The sequence below is a fragment of the Netta rufina genome (assembly GCF_964035555.1).
Source record: "Netta rufina genome assembly, chromosome: 9".
Taxonomy (NCBI): domain Eukaryota; kingdom Metazoa; phylum Chordata; class Aves; order Anseriformes; family Anatidae; genus Netta; species Netta rufina.
Window position 1 is genome coordinate 11,756,749 of NC_140132.1, and position 18,880 is coordinate 11,775,628.

The 18,880-nt window shown below is 39.7% G+C and overlaps 1 protein-coding gene across 1 annotated transcript in view; it reads left to right on the forward strand.

Moving 5' to 3' along the window:
• RYK (receptor like tyrosine kinase) overlaps positions 1-18,880 on the forward strand; it is a gene marked incomplete at its 5' end in the record, with an annotated part of 66,203 nt that overhangs the window by 41,624 nt on the left and 5,699 nt on the right. The window contains 4 exons of the mRNA XM_084292123.1: positions 781-867; positions 13,423-13,492; positions 15,362-15,494; positions 16,755-16,864. Coding sequence (XP_084148249.1) covers positions 781-867; positions 13,423-13,492; positions 15,362-15,494; positions 16,755-16,864 — 400 coding nt within the window. The remainder of the gene's footprint in view (positions 1-780; positions 868-13,422; positions 13,493-15,361; positions 15,495-16,754; positions 16,865-18,880) is intronic.

Here is an 18,880-nt window from a genome sequence, read left to right on the forward strand (position 1 = left end):
CATTGGTGCCATCGTAATAGCATATTCAGAAAGAGTCACTAACTTGGTCTGTATAAAGCATTAATTCTGTGTGTTACCACACTGAGATTGTTCTTACTCCGGCTGTTTAACGTAGCTTTTCTTCCTGCAATATCTTTGTTAAAATATGTGAATGGAAAAATGTTGGAGACTGGAAAAACCAAAATAAAACAAAAAAACCTTCCAGCGGAGGTGAAACATTTGAATAATGTGATACTGTTTTTTCAATCTGTTCCATGTGTACTGGTTTGTTTGAATCCAGTACTTTTCTGTGAACGTTTCAAAAAAAAATGGTGTCTCTGAGGAATGTTTTGACCAGAGAATTCCTACCTAGTTTTGGGAGAAAAGGATGGAGCTGGAAGTTTTAGTGCAGGCAGTTGGTGGGGACTGTGAATTGCAACAAACAGACCCATCATCAATACTGATGCTTAAATTAAATGGGTTCTGTTGCTGTCATTGGTTCACTCCTGGCTTTTCTTTTTATATTTTCCACTCAAATTATCTAAAACTTTTAGCATCTACTACATATGGTTCTGGATCCAACTCCTGCTGGTGTAGCTGTGGTTGGGTTATTTATTGTCAGTAGTTCTATTGATTTAATAGGGCATTCAAGTATTGTACTTTGCCTTCCATTATTCAAAAGTATCTGCTATGGCTGATATGTTTTAAGGCAGTGTTTTCTGAATAAGTATTAAATTATGTCAATGTTATCAAAGTGTTTTAACTGCATAGTACTTACTGCTTTTTTTTTTTTCTTCATAGGTACATTTGGGCGCATTTTCCATGGAATTCTAATAGAGGAGAAGGACCCTAGTAAAGAGAAACAAGTTTTTGTCAAAACTGTTAAAGGTATGTTTACATAAAGGGTGTGTCCGTCCAGTTGTTCGGACTGTGGTACGTACTGAGTGTAACAAGTCCATCTTTAAAAACAATTGAGAAAAAGAATTCGAAAGGAAGCTGCTTAAAAATCAAAATCAATTTGGATGTTGTTGTCAGACATAGAAAAGAAATTTTATATGGAAGAAGAATGTGTGTGTTCACCACTGCCTTTGGTTACTGCATCTTGGATACTTTTAGTTCAGTAATTCTTTTTGTAAAAATCTTTTTTCCACTGGCATGGGAAAGTTATTTCCACCTACAGCCTTCCCCTCGCCTCCCAGTTGCTGAAAAGGCACCCCTTACGCATCCTAACATCTCCTATGAACACGGATGGCTGTACAGATGAGGCATGGTTTCTGTCAGCCTTGAACTCTGCAGCTAAAGCATGAGAATTATCATTTAGAATGGAATTTTTACAAATACAGCTTTTTTTTTTCTTTTTTTTTCAAGAAATATGTTCAGTGATTTAAATCATAATTGGTAGGCTTTGGAAATGAGGTAAGTATAGATGGAAAGCGTATTACCTACATCCTGTGGATTGTGTCCAGCATCTTTTCCATCTGTTAATCTGAGGTGTTTGTGTTATTTACATTGGGTATATTACGGCTGTTGTTTTTTTACAGTCTTTAATTCTTTCTTTTAAGATTTGGAGTGCCAGTTACTCTCATAATTTAAAGACATTTCTATTATTTCTTTGGGAGTGCCTCTGAGGTGGTACACTTTCATTCTGTGTGATTTTTCTTACCTGCTGAAGCCAGATGGGACTTCTACAGAAGTAGGTATGCCACCCTTTGGAGAATCTTGGAACTTACTGCTTAGCAGGATTGTGGTAGTTGACTGTTCCTGAGTACTGAAGTTGTCTTTGGCTTTGGTTTTGGTATAACAAAAGTAATGTTCCCCTTGTAAAAGGCAAATATTTTCTAAATGATGTTTCTTAGCAAGTATCCATTTAGCAAATATCCTCAATTAAAAGAAAATGATGCTTCTTTCCAGTATCTTCAGAACTTTTCCTGATTTCTGTTTTTTTCTGTGTGCCCTTCCCTACCAAACAGTTCTGGCTGTCGTTTTGCTTTTATTTTATATAGTTTCAGAAAAAAAAATGTATCCCTTGTCACATGAGCCTGGTGTTCTTCTGTGAAGAACAACACTGTCTTAACTTGCAGTATCGTTCACAACTACTGCCTTAACTTTGATACCCCTTTGCTGTGTTACTTTGATTCTTCTCTGCCCAGATGCAGAGTCAATAAATGCTACTCCTGTGACACCTAAAATTGTTGTGAGCTGGGGCAGCGTGGCATCTGTACAGCACTATCAAGCATGCTTACTCTATATTGCATAGAATTAAATGACAAGCCATCATCTGCAAGAACACATCTTGATTTAGCTGCCTTCCATCACCACTTGTCCAGTTGCTTTACCAAAACGGGCTTTCCAGTCTACTCTTAAACACGTTTCTGTATTGCAATGGCTTGTGTTTTTGACACAGTACACAGCCTGCTTTTTCTTAACCTTTTTGCTTGCTGGCTTCGGTGAACTGGAGAATGGTCTTAAGGGAGTAATGGTATTCACATAATTGTTAGAGAATTTCTCAGCTTTAAAAAGGATCTATAGGGACAAGTTTTATAATAGATTCTTCTGGTGCTTGCCTTTGAAATAATACTGGCTTGGGCAGCAGAACGTTGCTAGGAAAATAACTATAAACATCCCTTCTCTTTACTGCATTGCATTTGCAGTGCTAATATTAAGCAGCTTCCTCTTCATGCTCTGGCTGTGATTGCTGTGTGTGCAGCTGGGTCATGTACTAAGTTAGGAATTTGATCTGCTTGAGGGGGGGAAAAAAACTGCAAAAATTCTCTATTAACCTGATTTTTCCTTGATCTAGTTCATTCTGTGGCCACACACACACTTCTGTTTTGGCACAAACACAGGAGTAAGGCAGGACCACAAAAGTGAGATGGGTATGAGAACTATTAAACTAACTTAAATACTTCATTTGCTGAAGGCAAAAAAAAAAAAGAGCCTGAGGGTTATGGAAAAGAAACAAGGAAAAAAAGGCTTTGTCTGTGGAACTAAGTTATCTGAACAAAAAGCAGGGGCTGCTATCTTGTTCTTCTCAGCAGTACACTCTGAAGTTGAAGAAGTCCAGTAATGCCCTCAATTACCAAAAAAAATAATATGAGAGGGTGTCAGACTTTCTGAAAAATGTGAACTGAAATTCTTTTAGCTGGTGCTGTGGTGAAGAAAGTACAAACAGTAAACAGTTCCATAACCTTCTTGAGAGGAAAGATCTTTCTTCTCATCGGGGTCGGACCTTAAGGCATCATGGTAGTTGCTGCGGCTTTACATCTGGAATTGCCAATGACCCTTTGGTAAGAGAGCATCACTACAGGGCAAATAGAGTAAGTAAATTTGCTTCCAAACTAGAATTTCATATTCTTAGAAAAAATAATAATTGTTAATAATAGTAGCAATTCCAGTTAAGTGGAAAAGGTTTTGTTAGCATGGCTAGGCTAGCATCTACAATATTTTTATGCTATTCTCCATAAAAAACATCTGAAACTGATGGAGCTTTGTCTCGCATTTTCATGCTGGGTTCTTTGGCATTGGCAGCAAGGAAAGGCTTAGATATTGCCCCACTGACTCATCTTAATGCTTCTAGAGGAACAGTAGAAACAATCAAGTCTAATTTACAAAAATTCAAGTCTAATTTACAAAAAAAAAAAAAAAAGCTTTAATGTATTCAAACTTCATGTAGACATGACCTTAGTTGGTGTAGTTGTCTGCTGTGTCACTGGATACATCCCTTCAATGAAACACCAGCATATTGGCACACAAGTAGCTTTGTGACCAGGTGACACCAATGCAAGCTGTGTTAGTTGCAGCAACTTTGCATTGTGCAGAGTAGGAAAGCTAGTGGATTAAGCGATTTATCCTCTGGATGTGTCCAGGAATGTCCAACCAGAAGTATACAGGTGCCTGGAAGGCCTCTTTGAGCCATGATAACGTATGTTGGCTTGTCGGAGAAGACCTTCGCTGTACTAAGGGAGTTGTTGAGGGGTTATTGTGCCATTTGAGTAATGGTTTCTGAATACTTGTCACTGGGAAAACCTGTGAAGAAAGCTCATGCCGTAGATGTGACAGCAGCTGAATGTCATAATGGGTATATTTCTTGCATTCCTTCTTCAGTTAATAATGCTTTATAAAATCCATAACCATTCAAGATGGGTTACATCCTAATAAAGTGGACAGGAGAATGTGCTGTCAGTTTTCTCATTTCATATCCAGGAGAAGATGAATATTCTGACAGGCATGCTCATCGGACAACAGATTTGTGAGTGTTTTCAGTTCAGAAAAGAGTATCTTTGCAGCCTTGCAAGTTTGCATATTTCCTATTTTCTTACCTCTCCCCAGTGTTGATTCTGTTACCCAAAGGATCAAAAAGCTGGTTATGGCAGTGAGAGCAGCAGCCTTTTCCCCTTTCTTTCACCTTCTAGCCTTGTGGTGTGGAAGATTGCCGTAAAACAGAACAGTGCTACCTAAAGTTAAGAAACCTTGATTTTTCTAAGCTTAGCTTCTGACAAGAAAACAAGTACTGTCTGTTAAGAAAATTGGTAATACAGAAAAGGTAAGAAAGTCTGGACCTGCCCACCTTTGTTCTGAGATACTCTTCAAGTGAAAGAGGCTATTCAAAGAGTGCCTGTGATTAGTTTCCAGGAATGTGTTGTTCACCATGTTCTCAAGCAGGGAATTACCTATTAGGTCAGACTCTCAAAGGCCAAGTTTGATCCTAATACCACAACATCAGTGCAGGAGGCAAATAGGTAGGAGTTTGCTTGTTCAGCATTATTTGACTAATTTCTTTTACGTCACAGAATTTGTCACTGGAATTGGACTCTTGTGTGTCTTGGGTCTTTCATCTGAAGCATTTGTGAAGTGACTGAATTGCTTTTTGACTAATTCAGTGACTTCTTGTTACATGGCTTGAAAGGTAATAGCACTACAGATTTGGTGACACTCGCTGAAATCTCAACACCACATCTGGGATATTGTCTGAAGGCAAAATTCATCCCTGAGTGCCAGAAGTTCACTCAAAATCCTTTAGAAAATATTTCTTTTTTGCTTAACTGTAGTAGACTCCAGAGAAAAGTTGTAACATGCCCTGGATAGTGACAAAGCTTTCTACCTGCATGTTCATGAAATTCTCTAATTTATAACATGTTTTTTTTTTAATGCTATATCATCTAACACTTGAGAGCGTGTCTGGATGCCGCAGTCTTCCCTTACGTGGAGTGCTCTCTGCCAAAAAGAAGAGCTTAAAAGAAAAAATGAGTATCGGTTGGCAAAACTAGAGGCAGCTTTCTGGAAGCTCTAATAACTTTGGGAGTACGAAGATTGCATGCCCAGGGCAAAAAGTGTCATTTGTTCATACCTTCTCTAGATCCTTCATGTTGGCCTTGCAGTTAGTTGTTCTTTTCTAGTTAGTTTATGGTTTAACTGCATTAATTTTCTGGTCATAATCATGAAAGCTTCAGCTGCTTTCATGTTCAGACTTTCTCGATGGATAACCCGCTTCTTTTTTTACTTTAAATGGTCATTCATGAAGATTAAGGATGTGTTGTCAGCAGCAAGAGCAAGAACATGTGTTTGTACTATATTTAGGCTGTCAGAATCCACGGATCAACAGGACCTGAATAGGTTCTTGGTGAGGAGACGAGAGACTTAACTGCCACCTAGTTTCCTCACTGTGTTTTTTTGCTGTGCAGTAGAATTATTTCATGTAGTTGTAATGTTTGTTTCCTTTCTGATAGGTGGTTTCCAACCACTCTAAACTTTGGGAATTGTCTCAGTTGGACTCAACTCAGTTTATCAGAGCTGGAGTTGCCTCTCTTGCCAGCGATTGTGAGATCTCTTGCCTTTATAATGGTGCAAAATAGCCTTTCTTGTGCATCTTTAGACCCTTGTACCTCAGAATAGAAACACACAGTTTTGCATTTTGGTTTACAGAGTACATTGTTTAATGGTGCTTTTCGTGCAAAGGAGAAAATCTTTCAGGAACAAATGGAATTGTATTATTCCAGGAACGCACGCAGTGAATTTGAGCTGTGCAGAGCCTTGAGTCATTTAGTACATTCTGGCCAAGGTACATTTTTATTAAAAACAACCAATCTTGCTATTCAAGATAACCTGACTGCTTCTGTCATTTTTCTAACCACTTAAAATTTTTCTTTTGTACAAGAAAGGAGTGTTTGAAAACAATCCACCCATGAAAAGCACTGGAAACAAAGTCACAGCATAAGTGAAGATTAACTCTTCAGGCTCCATCATTTTACTAACTTCAGCAAAGCTTTGAGTTTTGTTCATGTCGTCGTAGATCACTAAAGGACTTTTTCAGCAGCATTGGCCAATTCCAACATTATGCTATTGTTTGTTTTTTTGTTTTATGTTCCCTTAACTAGTTAAGAGCAGATGCTCAAACCCCCTAGCTGTGAAGTTGTATGTTGAAGCCAGTCTGACTTAACTGTCCATGGCTTACAGACCTTTTACTGCCCTCATTCACGTGATGCCTCTTGGGGCCTATTTATGGCCTGGCTTGGTGACCTTTAGGACTTCTTGTGTACATTTAGGTAGTGTCAGAACAAAGATTCTGAGAATTTACACCGTGCAAAGCAGGGAAAAGCAAGAGGCATAATTAGATGAGTTGTATGTTTAATAAGCTTTGCCTTAACAAAGTTGAAGAGCTTCATATTGGGCATACGGTATACCACAACCTCGAGCGTACACAGTGGTTCCCAAGGTACCATTTTAAAATTGCATTGACTTCACATTCAGTAGCAGTACATTGTTAAAATGTACAAGTTTAAGTTCATTCTGTAAATGTCTTAAACATATAAATACCTTCCGAAAATAAATAAAAAGTCCTTAATGTCCCAAAATCAGAGTACGTGATCCTGCTTCTCTAGAAGACAGTTTACAACAACAAAAAAAAAATTAAGGAGTTCTGCTGCTTCTTGGAGTTTTCTTAAGTTTCATCATAGCAGGAGGATACATGAATTTAAATAATTAGGGAAAATAATAAATTCCTGGAAGTTGACTAAAAAAATAAAATGTACTGTATATTGTTCAATCCTAGTTCATTAAGAAAGTATAGCGAGAGACCTTAAATAGTACAATCTACATAAAATAAAGTGCTGTACTTCAACATCTTAATTTAAATATCTGCTATTTTGTATGCTTCTGCAGGAAAAGATTGCCCTTTCATAATCCGAAGTACACTTATATTTACAAAGAGTTAAAACTAGTACCTGTATTTCACTTTCATTAGCTGCTGCCCTTTCAGCAGATGCTGAAGCATTAAAGCAGTTATCTTCCTTCCCCAGTTCTACTTCAGGTTCATTTTTTACTTTCTGATTTAATTTGAACAGATTGCTGAGCAAAGAGCCTTTGACTTGTTGCTGTATGCTGCTGTGACTCCAGATTCCTTCACTGCTAAGTAGGCAAATAACACTACCCCAAATCATGCTTCGCTCCGCTCTTTTCTACGGTTTAAATCTGTGTGTACACTTGTAATATGAGAAAACCAGAACAGCATTCCCCACTTTAGTGGTGTTGTGTTGAATCACTTCCAGAATACATTAAAATTGGGCTTGAATTTGAAAATGTAAACTGCCTTGCTTTGGAAAATAAATGTGTGGTTGTGGCGTGGAAACAAACATTAGAAATAGCTTTGGTATTAAGATCGGAGGAGAAATCCTGCTGTGCTGGAATTCTAACAACACTAAGCATGGTGACCTACTCCGTGGCCTCCTTGGGTTATTGGATGGATGTTTGACTTAACATACGGAGTATTTGAGGTCTGTACGATGAGTGGTTGCCTTGTAAAGCAGAGAGCTGATGTGTGAAAGAACAGCCCTTACCTGAATGGCTCTGTGGCTCTCTCAGGCTTGTACCTGTAAGAGAACTGCGAAGAGGAGCAAGGGTTTTTAACCCCTTCACTTCAGTGGTGGGCAGATCAGATGTTGCTGGCATCTACCTTGTCACTCTCTGCTGGGACCTCCTCATGTTTTAAAGAATCAGTGTTTGTGTGTGTGTATGTCTCCCTCACCCTATAAAAAGTAGATTGGATTGTGACTAATTGTATTCATTTTGATTTGATTTATAGCTCCTAACTTCCTTTAACAGCTCATTCTCCTTTTGAAGGGAAGTTCTAAAAATGTCTCCCAGAACAACAGAGGTGAACTCAGGATAGTCTTTGTTCAATTTCTTCCAAAGACTTGCTGAGAAGGGTTAAAGCAGTATTCAGACGTATAATCTTTGAACTGTGATTGAATTCTGCCTTGGGAGAAATTTTATGTAATGAATTGTTCTGCAGAAGCAGCAGTAATTAAAAAGAACGTGTTGATAGGAGGAGTATTTCTCACCTCAAGCTGAATATTTACAGTCAGGATTTTAATTTCCTAGTCTCAGTTCCTATGGACACAGTGTGGGACTGCTGCGCCTGCCCATGTGCTTTACTCCCTTCAATAACTTGAGCTAGTGGACTTTGTCACGGTATGTTTGGCAAAGCCTGCAAGTCTGAAAGATAATTGAAGTAGTACAACCCGTGTGAAAACAGCCATATATAAAGTGGATTGTATGAAACATTGATGTTGGGGAAAGTCTGCTGTGCAAGTCTGCAGTGAGACAGATGGAAGTTGGCATAGGAAGAAGACACCTTAGATGGGTCCAAAAGTGAGAAAAGCTTTAGGTAAAATATCTCTTCAGATGCTGCTGTCAGGAGATGTATTCACTGGAAGCCTTGATTGCCTAGCTGCCGTGCTTTGTGGAGCTACTTCTGATAGGAATGCTGAAAGAAACTGCTGTGCGTTGCTGTCCGTAGTAGGCTATGGAAAGGTTCTGGCGTATCTTGTTTGAATTTTGAAACCTTTGGTTACGTTGTGCTTTTCCTTTACCTTCCTGTTCTCTGAAGTAATTTATTTTAATGACCAAGGTGCAATCTGAAGTCTGAAGTTGTAATACAGCGTTTGCTAATTTGTGATTCTGGAAGATCTGACCTAAAATGTTGTTCTTGAAAGCCATCCAGCTAATCAGATAACCCAGCGCAATATTCAAGTAATTGCTGCTTTTCATCTCTGGTGGGTAATTTGAGGTGTGGAGTGACTCTTCATGACGTACAACCACCCAGTGAACGCACGGCACGATGCTCTGCCACTGCTGCTGGAGTGCCCAGTCTCACAGCAAGCAAATTGGTGCAATTTTAGTGTCATTGCAAAACTCCCTGTAAACATGTCAGCTGTGTTACGATGATTCATGTGACTGATAGTGCTGGTAAATGAGGATTTAAAGCACAGTTTTGCAGATGGGATTGTGTAAGTGGTTAAAAATCAAGTAGGTGCTCTGTCCCTGGGAGCCAGGAGGGGCCTCAGCACATAAAACGCTTGTCAGAATTGTATGGGGAGATTAGCCTCATGCATGAAAGTGGCGGGGTGGCGGGGCCAAGAGCCCCATTGTGCCTGACTGTATACAAATAATGTAATAGTGTGAGATAAACTTGTAGCCATATCAAAGCTTCCAGAAATCCTAGCCTGTTCTTGCTCCGTGCCCCAAGGTAGACTTTCCCAGTCGTTGCCTTGTAACAGCAAGAGTAAGATCATCTTCACAGTTCTGGGATGCACCTACATCTGTCTGAAATCGCTTCTGGTCTTGCTTTTGAGCACCTTACAAAAGTTCGGCCCTTCTTGTCCTAACTGAACATCTAGAATCACTGCTGTCTCCCAAATATTTGTCCTAACTCATGTCATCTCCATTTTTATTTATTTATTTATTTATTTATTTATTTATTTATTTATTTTGCTATTCAAGTACTCAGCTGTTGGTGTGTGACAGCTTTGTGAAAATAGATGATGCTTTCTCAGGGCTGAGCAGCAGTGACCTGACTGTACCTCAGCTCACGATCATCAGCCTGCAGCTCCATGGATTGCTGAGTGCAGAGGTATTCCCAATCACAAATAGCATTAATATCCCAAAGGGAAGTTTAGCTTTTTTAGGGCTTTGAAGATGTTGTTTAACAAGCCTTACCCAGGATTGTTCAGCTTCAACTCAACACTGTTTCCTGATGATGAATCTAATGCATATGAGACTGTGGCCTCCTCTGTTGTGGCTATTGTAATTTGAGAGATTTATAGCCCTGTGGGAGGTTTTCCCCCTTCTTTTCCCCCCATTCTCTCCTGTATACCTGTATGTGTAGCCATATGCAGATCAAATAACCTCACAGATCCCATACAGAGAGAAAACTAGCTGCAAAAGCTTGTGGGCATTCTTGTGTGTTTGACAAGATCATTCCACAAGTCTTGTTTTGTGTGGCTACAGAAACAAGAAAATACTAAATAAAACCATTGAAAAACAAAATCCTAAAATGTGTGTGCTTACAGGTAGTGCTTAGAGATTTGAGGTATGGTTTCAGTAGAATGTTTGGCTCAGGCAGGAAGATGAAACCTATGGAATTTGCCTTAGTGTCTGCTCACTTGTGTCTCGCTGAGCTGGAGCTGACAGGTCAGGGCTGCCCCTGCACTGCCCAGGGGCTGCAAATTTCTCATATCAAAGCCAGAAAGGCTGTGGGGTTTCTTGACTGCTTATGTGAGTTTGCAATGCAGGACGGTCAGGTTGCCTGGATGATCGTGTCCTCTACAGCAAGATGTTTTATTGCCAAAATCATCTTTGGAATCTATGAAGACTTATCTGGCTATAGTCTAATAAATGTGACTTTATGAAAATAAATGAGTTTAATTGCACTATTTATCATGTAACTAAAGAAAATGGTCATAAAATCAGGCTTAATTGCAATGGGAACTGTTGGAATAGCAGTACCCTGATTTTTTTTAATATTTTTGACCCGTTTTGGCTGGAATCGCTCAATTTTCAAAGTGATAATTTATGTTCTGTTTTGAATTATACCTAGTAAAACCACAGTAATCAAATTGTATTCTTCTAAATTGGCACAGGTCGAAGTTGGAGGAGGATTAGCCTTGCACTGCTATTGTTTGTTCTGTGTGTGTTGATTTGGTTGATTTTGTGTAAGTTTTTTCCATGCAGAAAACAAGGAAATAATATTGATAAGAAAACACAATGCGGATGCTGGGACTGTTTCACCAGATAAGATTTAGATTTCCGTATATACTTGAACGGGAGTCAATCATCCTTTGGGTGCTCAGGAGTTCTAGCGTAGTCTGTCTGAGCTGAAAGAAAACACCGAAGCGTAACAATGACCTTGTGACAAACACCCTGTGTGATGGAAAGGGAAAGGCATCGACACAGCAGCGTTGTCTGATGATGGGTGTGTTGTCCAGACCAGATTTACTTGTTCTGTAGATTTTAAATCCAGTTTTAAGTAAACTCTGATTTAGCACTTCAGATCATTGCAATGGTGAATCTTGTAATTAAAAGCAAACCAGTTAAGCAAGCACAGAGCCGAAGAGCGTGTGAGCAAGTTCATCAACCCAAACTCGCACCGGGTAATCTTTCAGCACTTCGTTGTATGTTGGGATGAAGAAACTGTGGTCTGTTTGAATGCGAGTGGTTAATGCATTTAAAATGGAAGCTTTATACTAGTAACCTGTTAGCAGTTCCTCTGGCTTCTTGTAACGTGCTTTTGTGCCTTATTTTCTGTGCTGCTCGCCCTGTGGAACAGCTGGATGCTTCAGCCATTCGTGCCTATATGAACTGATTTTAATGAAGCACCTTGTTTTTTCTCGTTCATTTACGAACCTGAGGTCTGTCTCCTTCAGATGAAGTTAGTCACTTAGAAAGGGCTAAAATAGCTGGATGCATCCCATAAGACATCAGAGCCATGAATGTCATGGCACTTGGAGTGCTGTTTCAGGGTTTGGTGGTCTTGGTGCTTCAGCCTGTGCAGGGGCTGGGCAGTGATGCTCCCTAGGGGTTTCCAAGCATACTCAGGGTTCAGTGCTTCTGCCCAGGACTTACATCTGAATTTTTAACATTGATTTCCCAGTCTCTTTGTTTTTTAGCATCTGGATGCTTTTACGAAGGCATGCCTCCTTTTTGTTTTCTTCCCAGCTGAGGTGGTGAAAGAGCGTCTGCGGCAGTTAGCCTTGGGATATCCTTTCTTCCCCTGGTGAAGTTTCTCAATCAGCTGATGTTTAGCAGTTCCCACGTTCTTGAGTTACGCGACTTCTCTTTTGATGAACCCTTCGCCCTCCCTAGGTTCATCAGAAGGGCTGAAGTGTGCCTGGAGCTGCCTGTGCTTCCAGCAGGTCTAGGAAGCTGCAGGCTTGTAGGGAGAGCCCATCTAGTAGCTTGCCATTGCCATGAGGGGGAGGCCACGCTCTCTCTCTGGGCCTTGTGCTTTCCTTCCCTACCTTGTGCTCTTCTGCACTGACCACATGCACCTCTCCTTCTGCCAGAAGTCATTTCTTTTTCTTTTGCAAGATAAACAGTTCAGTTAGGAAAGGGTCCAGTGAGGTGCCAGAGCTGGTATGAGGAGGAGGGCAAGACCACGAAGGGAGAAGAGTGGATGTGTGTTCTGTTCCTTATCCTCTTTACCTCCGTTTCCCCTCCTAGGGCAGTAAAATGTTTATTTGACTCAGATGAGATACGTAAATTCATTCTAATACAGCAAGGAGAACTGATTGGCCTCAGCTGGGTTCTCTCCTGTGCTAGCTTGCTGCGGGAGTGCTGGCTGTAACATGAAGGAGGGACAGAAGAGAGTGCACCTGGGTACGAAGAGGGGAGGTTTGTGTGAGCCCTGATTTACGTTGCCTTAAGTTTGCCTATTGCTCCTTGCCACCAGGAAAAAAACAAAACAAACAAAAAAATCAACACAAAAATGTTTGTGGGGAAGAGGGGTGCAGCCAGTGCTTCTGTCCAGAAGATGTTCTGCTTGCTGTGGGTTGCTGGAGTTATCAGAGAAGCTCAAGTTCCAGCTGGCAGCAGGGATTTCTTTGGTTTTTTTAAATCTGGGGAGGAGAACTGCAAACATTTCTAAGGTTACCAAGAGTCAAGTGTTTCAAGTAGGGAGCACTAAATATGTGAATCTAGGAATAAATGGTCTCTATCAACATGAAAGTAAACTGTAGAAGCCTGAGTTGTGATTCAGCAGCAAACTGGTGCCTTCTGTGCACCTCTGTGCTTTTGGGAAACGCCAGGCAAGCTCCCCTGCTTCCAGCAGTGCTGGCCCTGGGCATGGGATTTGACCCATGCTGCCTGGTTCAAGAGGTTTGTGTGTGCCCAAAAGCTGTCAGGAAGTGGCAAGAGTACATTCTGTCAGCACCTGCAGTTTTTTTTCCTTTTTCGGCTTCACCCCATTTGTTTAAGCAGAAATATGCCCTAGAACTTGGCTTACTTGTGTGTGTTTTTTTTTTTTTTTTAAACTCCATTTAAAAAATGTAGGTAAACAAATTCTATTTGTGCGCAAGTGACCTTAGCTGACTTGCAAATCTGGACCAAATTTCAATTAATACATCAGTTTGTTGCCAAAGTTATATCTGTAGCTTTTATTTTTTTCATTAGATCAAGCTTCAGAGGTGCAGGTGACAATGATGCTGACTGAAAGCTGTAAACTCAGAGGACTTCATCACAGGTGAGCTACTCAGTATTTATAAGCCAAACTGTATCTGTGCAAGATGCAAGATGAAAATACTTGTGCTTAAAGCTCCTTGGGAGGAGGCAAGATAATTGTTTACAAATTGAGCAACATGTTATATATTTCAAAATTTTCAAGCCACAGAGAGCTGCAAAGATTTCTGCATGACTTCGAAATGCAGAGTTCCAGGCATGCTTCCTATTGCAAAGAGTGCCAGACACGCTTTTAGAGCAGCACAGTCAGTGAAATCAGAGGGTAGCAGTATATGGGGGAAACTGAGAAAGTCTTTGGTTCGGTGTTCCAGGCCAAGCAGTGAGATATGGTTAAATATTCCTTTAATATATGGCTAGATATTCCTTTCATTCTCAGTTATTACAGAAAAAGCTGCTGCTGGCTTACACTGCTTCTTGCACAGGCTATTGTCTAATGTGGTGAGATCTTAGTAATGATGAGGAGAGGAAGTCTATATACAGGTTGATTATCATTTTAGGTAATCTACTAGTCCGCCTTGTACTATTCATAATTTTCTACATGGCACAGAGGAGTCCTGTGACTAGATATTTCTGTGTATCCATGTAGGACACTGCTCTTTAGGACTCTAGCACACATGTGTTGCCTCGGTATGGCATCGTAATGTCACTGGGATTTATTCCTTAGAATTACTGGCATGGTTTTGGGGGTGATGGCTTACATTTTAAAATGAATACCCCAAACAGCTTGCGTTACTTGCGGTTTTGCAGCTTAGATTGAAGGCTGAAATTGCCCTTAAAGACCTTTGGTATTAGCAAGGATGCAGGTAAGAAGAAACCCACACTCACCATCAGGTTCCATGGCTGTAGTTCATTGTTTTCACTGGTAACATAAGGGAAGGGAAGTTTAAGCAGAACTGTTAGTTCTACGATGGATTTAAAAGCTGCTTTACTAAGAATTTTTATAATTAAGGACTTGTCTAAGAGACAGGATTGTGTAAAGAGCAATAGCAGCTTCTTGGGGAAACACAATTAAAAACTGAAACTAAATGAAACAACCTTTCTCCTATCATTCAAAATCAGCTGTTATCCTTGCTTTTACAAGTCAAACTTCTTAAAATAAATAAATAAATAAATAAATAAATAAATAAAAATCCCCAAAGCTGTTCTTCTCTGACACCTGTCAAGCTGGAGTGTTTATTTTTGTTGAAGGTAGAGCTAAACGGGCACATAGAGTTCATGGGTGTAACACCTGACTACCAGACCACTTCTTACAAGGACATGGGATTTCAAAGTTCCCCTCTAAAAATAATCAGAAATCATTGAAACATTCCTGGGATGTTTCTGATAGAAAATACAGTCCCCCAAAAATGTTTCAGGGAAAATTGAAACTGTATAGAGGTTGTTTCAAGTTTCTATGAATTTTTATGCTGATACTACAGGAAGATGTTCGTAAACAGTGCAGCACGAGGGTTATCTGAGCTGTCAGGAAGACTGAAACGCCTGTGGTAGGAGCCCTGAAGTACTTCTGCATTTATGACGCAATTTAATGTTAAGCTAATTCGAAACTAAAAGTTGCTGTTCTGGCATTTTGAAATGTTTTTTGTCTTCATGCAAATGATAACCTGTATTCACCAAATCTTAATTCAACCCTCTTGGACAAGTGAAAAATCTGGGGGTTCCTTCCTAATGGGAAGATACCCAAATATTTCTCTACCTTCTGCCTCCCCCAAATGCCTGCTGCCTCAGTTATTTGGAGGCCTTTTGCTCTGCGATCTGTGTCAAAGGTTAATGCTTTTCTTTAGTGTTGAATTACTTTCATTTAGCATGTTTAGGGATTGAAAAGATCTTTGTCAAATTTCAACTTCATAAAACTAGGAATTTTGCTCTCTTCCAGGAATCTGCTACCTATCACTCATGTCTGTATAGAAGAGGGAGAGAAACCAATGGTGCTGCTGCCATACATGAACTGGGGGAACCTTAAGCTATTCTTGCGACAGTGCAAGCTAGTGGAGGCCAACAATCCTCAGGTAAACTCAGAAAATCTGTCACTTCCTGCCTGTTCAGCTTTTACTCAGAAGCCTTGGTTTGTCATCTGTGTTTGTGCCTTGTGTTATTTACCTGTCAATACGGTGACAATGAAAGAATTGACAAGCAGGTTCCTTAGCGTGTATTTATTTTGATTCATACAAGGAAAACATTCTTGGCTGCATTTATCACAGCTACTCAGAGACTAATGAAGCTGAGTTAAACCCTTGGTCAGGGTAGTAGCTGGTATATCAATGTATCTGGGAAAAAAAAAAAGCGGAAATGGTATATGGTTGTAGATTTAAGTTACACAGGGGCAACTGGCAAGGGCTACCTGCCTCTGTTAATTTACAAGACCAATAAATTGTGATAAGCTGCTAAGATCTTTCAACTTTGATTCACTTGTTTTGCTGCTTAATCTGGGTTATAAATCTCTGTGCAGCACACTAATACTACCCTTTCCAAGAACTTAAACAAAGTGTGTTTATATTATTTCAAACAGGAGTTGCCTCTTAGTTGGTATAACCATACTTCCCACCTAGCAAAAACTGGGATGTTTGGTGTCAAAAATGCTTAATTGAAGATGGAACTTTTATACGAACACCTAAAGTAAACTCTTGAATTTTCTGAAATAATAATACGTGGTTCTTGTTCTTATTAACAAGCAGTTAACAAAGAAGTCAGCGTATTATTTTTTTTAATTTAGTATTTAGTTTATTTTAACCACAGTCTTGCAGCTTCAATGTCTACCTACATACTGGAGCTTTAGGAGCACTGTAGAATTGAAAGAGAAAGTGGGGTATAGATGTATGCAAGGGTTTGATTTATATGGAACTGCGGAATTGTAAAAGTAGGAGCAGCAGCCTTTAATAGTAGCTTTCAGCCATAGGCAGCAATGAGAATTTTGTCTGCTGCTTGAAAACAAGTTGGTTTCTAGAGAAACAGAAAGTGAACATAGTGTGATAAGAAGGTAAAATCTGCCTACGTTCACCACTAATCCATGGAAAAGCTGTGTAACAGTGAGAAAGTTGCAAATTGGAAATGTTTGCCCCTGCCATGTCAAGGAAAAACTGGGAGGAATTTTTTTTTTTTTTTTTTAATAAAGAAAAGGTGGTAGTGTCTGTAAACAGCTAGAAAATGAGAAATTACCGGCTAGTAAAGGTTAGGGGAGAGGGGAAGGGCACTAGAATGCAAATAAAATACTAACCTAGTAGGCACTGAACTTGCAGTTTTGCATTGATTGCTCTTCTTTGCTCTTGCAGGCAATTTCCCAGCAGGATCTTGTACATATGGCTATTCAGATTGCCTGTGGAATGAGTTATTTGGCCAGACGGGAGGTCATTCACAAAGACCTGGCTGCTAGAAACTGCGTGTAAGTACTAAATGGGGTAGAGTCATTGTTGCAAAGTGTTACCTCACTAACCAGGGCTAAGATAGACTTTTTTTTTTAATTGACCCAATCTCTACTTGAAAACATACCGCTTTTTCTTTCCTAAGTTTTGTGCAAGTGCTCTTGTCAGTAAAAACTTTCTTTTAACTATAGGGTGAACCAGAATGCTTGTTTTTTTAAAAAGAACGGAGCATCCAATTCTGAAAGACTGATAGTAGCTTTTTGTCTTTCCTTGTTTTTTCAAATGTTCTCTTAAAGGAAGCCATTAATGTTAATAGGAACTTGGAATGTCTTGGCAGTTCGCTAGTGAACAGGTTTTCCACCAGGTACTGTTGGACAGAGGATGCAGGAACATCTACCCTCTAGCCACCCCTCGTGCTTTTGAACCAATGCTACAATGCCACCTTAGCAAAATCTTTCACGCGGTGTAAGGATGCTCAGTTTGATACAGTTCCTTAAACACTCTTAACTCTTATTGTTTTTTTTCCTCTGGTGGCTGTATTGAAAAAGCGATACCACGGAAAGCAAAAGTCATAAGCAGTGCTCCAGGAAAGCTACCTGGTGGCAACCTCTCATTTCAGTGCAGAGGATTAATTGCCTCGTGACATTCCTGTGCAAAGGGTCAGCAGTCTAGCCAACTTTAGTCCCCGCCCTCCAGGGGCAAATTCCAGCTTCGTTTTAGTTGCCATACTTGTGATCCTGAGTGCTGGCAATAGTACTCAATTTGTGATGCATCTGGTGCTTCTTCTTCATGGCAAATGCAGGCAGGAGCTGAACATCTGCTAATCTCTGCTGCAGTACAAGAACTACTGGACTAGCCTTGGGTTTTTACATAGAAAAAGAGGTGGTCAATAGCCAGGATTCCTTGAAGGGCTTTATCTGCCACTCTCTTCTTTCCAAGGTTTATTCCTGGGAGTACCTCTGTGTGGGAAAGACAAGGAGGAGTTGGTATGAAGTGTAGCAGGTCTATGTGTCTGTGTTAATTTGGGGAAGGGAGCCAGGATTGCAGTGTTCTTAGCAGGTTTGTGAAGGGGGGAAATACTCAAGTGTCTTGGGCCCAGTTGGAAAGGACGTAGTCCATAGTCCGTGACACAAGTCAGGGCTCTGTAGTCACTGGAAAGTACACTTTGTACTTGTTCATAGGCAGATCTTCTAGGAATTTCTCTGAACTTCATTTGTGTCTATTAAGAGTGACAAGATATGGAAATGTCTTGGTCTATAAATTTTGAGGTCACTGAACAGACCCGAAAGCACACAGGAATGGGGTAAATGTGAAGGTACCTGGAATAATAAAGCAGCAAGCACACAAATTGAGCATTTATATTTAATTTGTCTCATCAAAATAAAGAAGTACTTGAAAAAATGAGGATGGGAAACACCATTAAAAAAAAGACAACCAAAATCACAATGTTATTTTCTTATTCTTGTCACAAAATATTTAAGCTAACATTTTCCCCATATTCTGAAGTCAGATGTTTGAGAACACTGAATTTTGACTTTTTTTTTTTTTTAAGTTTAAAAGAGCATGAATTAATATCCCAGAGGGGGGAAAAATCAGTAGGCAAGTTTATTCCATAAACACCCACTAAAGGTTCCTCTGTGCTACTTTGAGGCTTTTTTTGTTGTTGATTACAAGTAAGTTTTCCTTAGCCAGCTTCCAATTTCTGATTGCCCAACAATCAGAGTGAGTATCTTTTCCTGAGGCAGTGTTTGTGGAAATAAATATTTTATTAGAGCAAATAATATTGATTAGGGATGAGGTTTTAGGTCACAAATGATACCAGTTGCTTTATCAAGATACTATTAGACCTTGTTTTGCCTAAGTATTTAGCTCATAAATGCCACAAGGGTACTATAGCTAAAATAATTCAACTGAAAGCATATCTCCAAGGGAACAATAATAATTAAGGGAGTTCATTGTTTGCTTTAACTGTACTTTTCTGCATTTGTAAATGTTGTATTTTATTTAATGTAATATTTCTGATTTTTGTAGTGCTT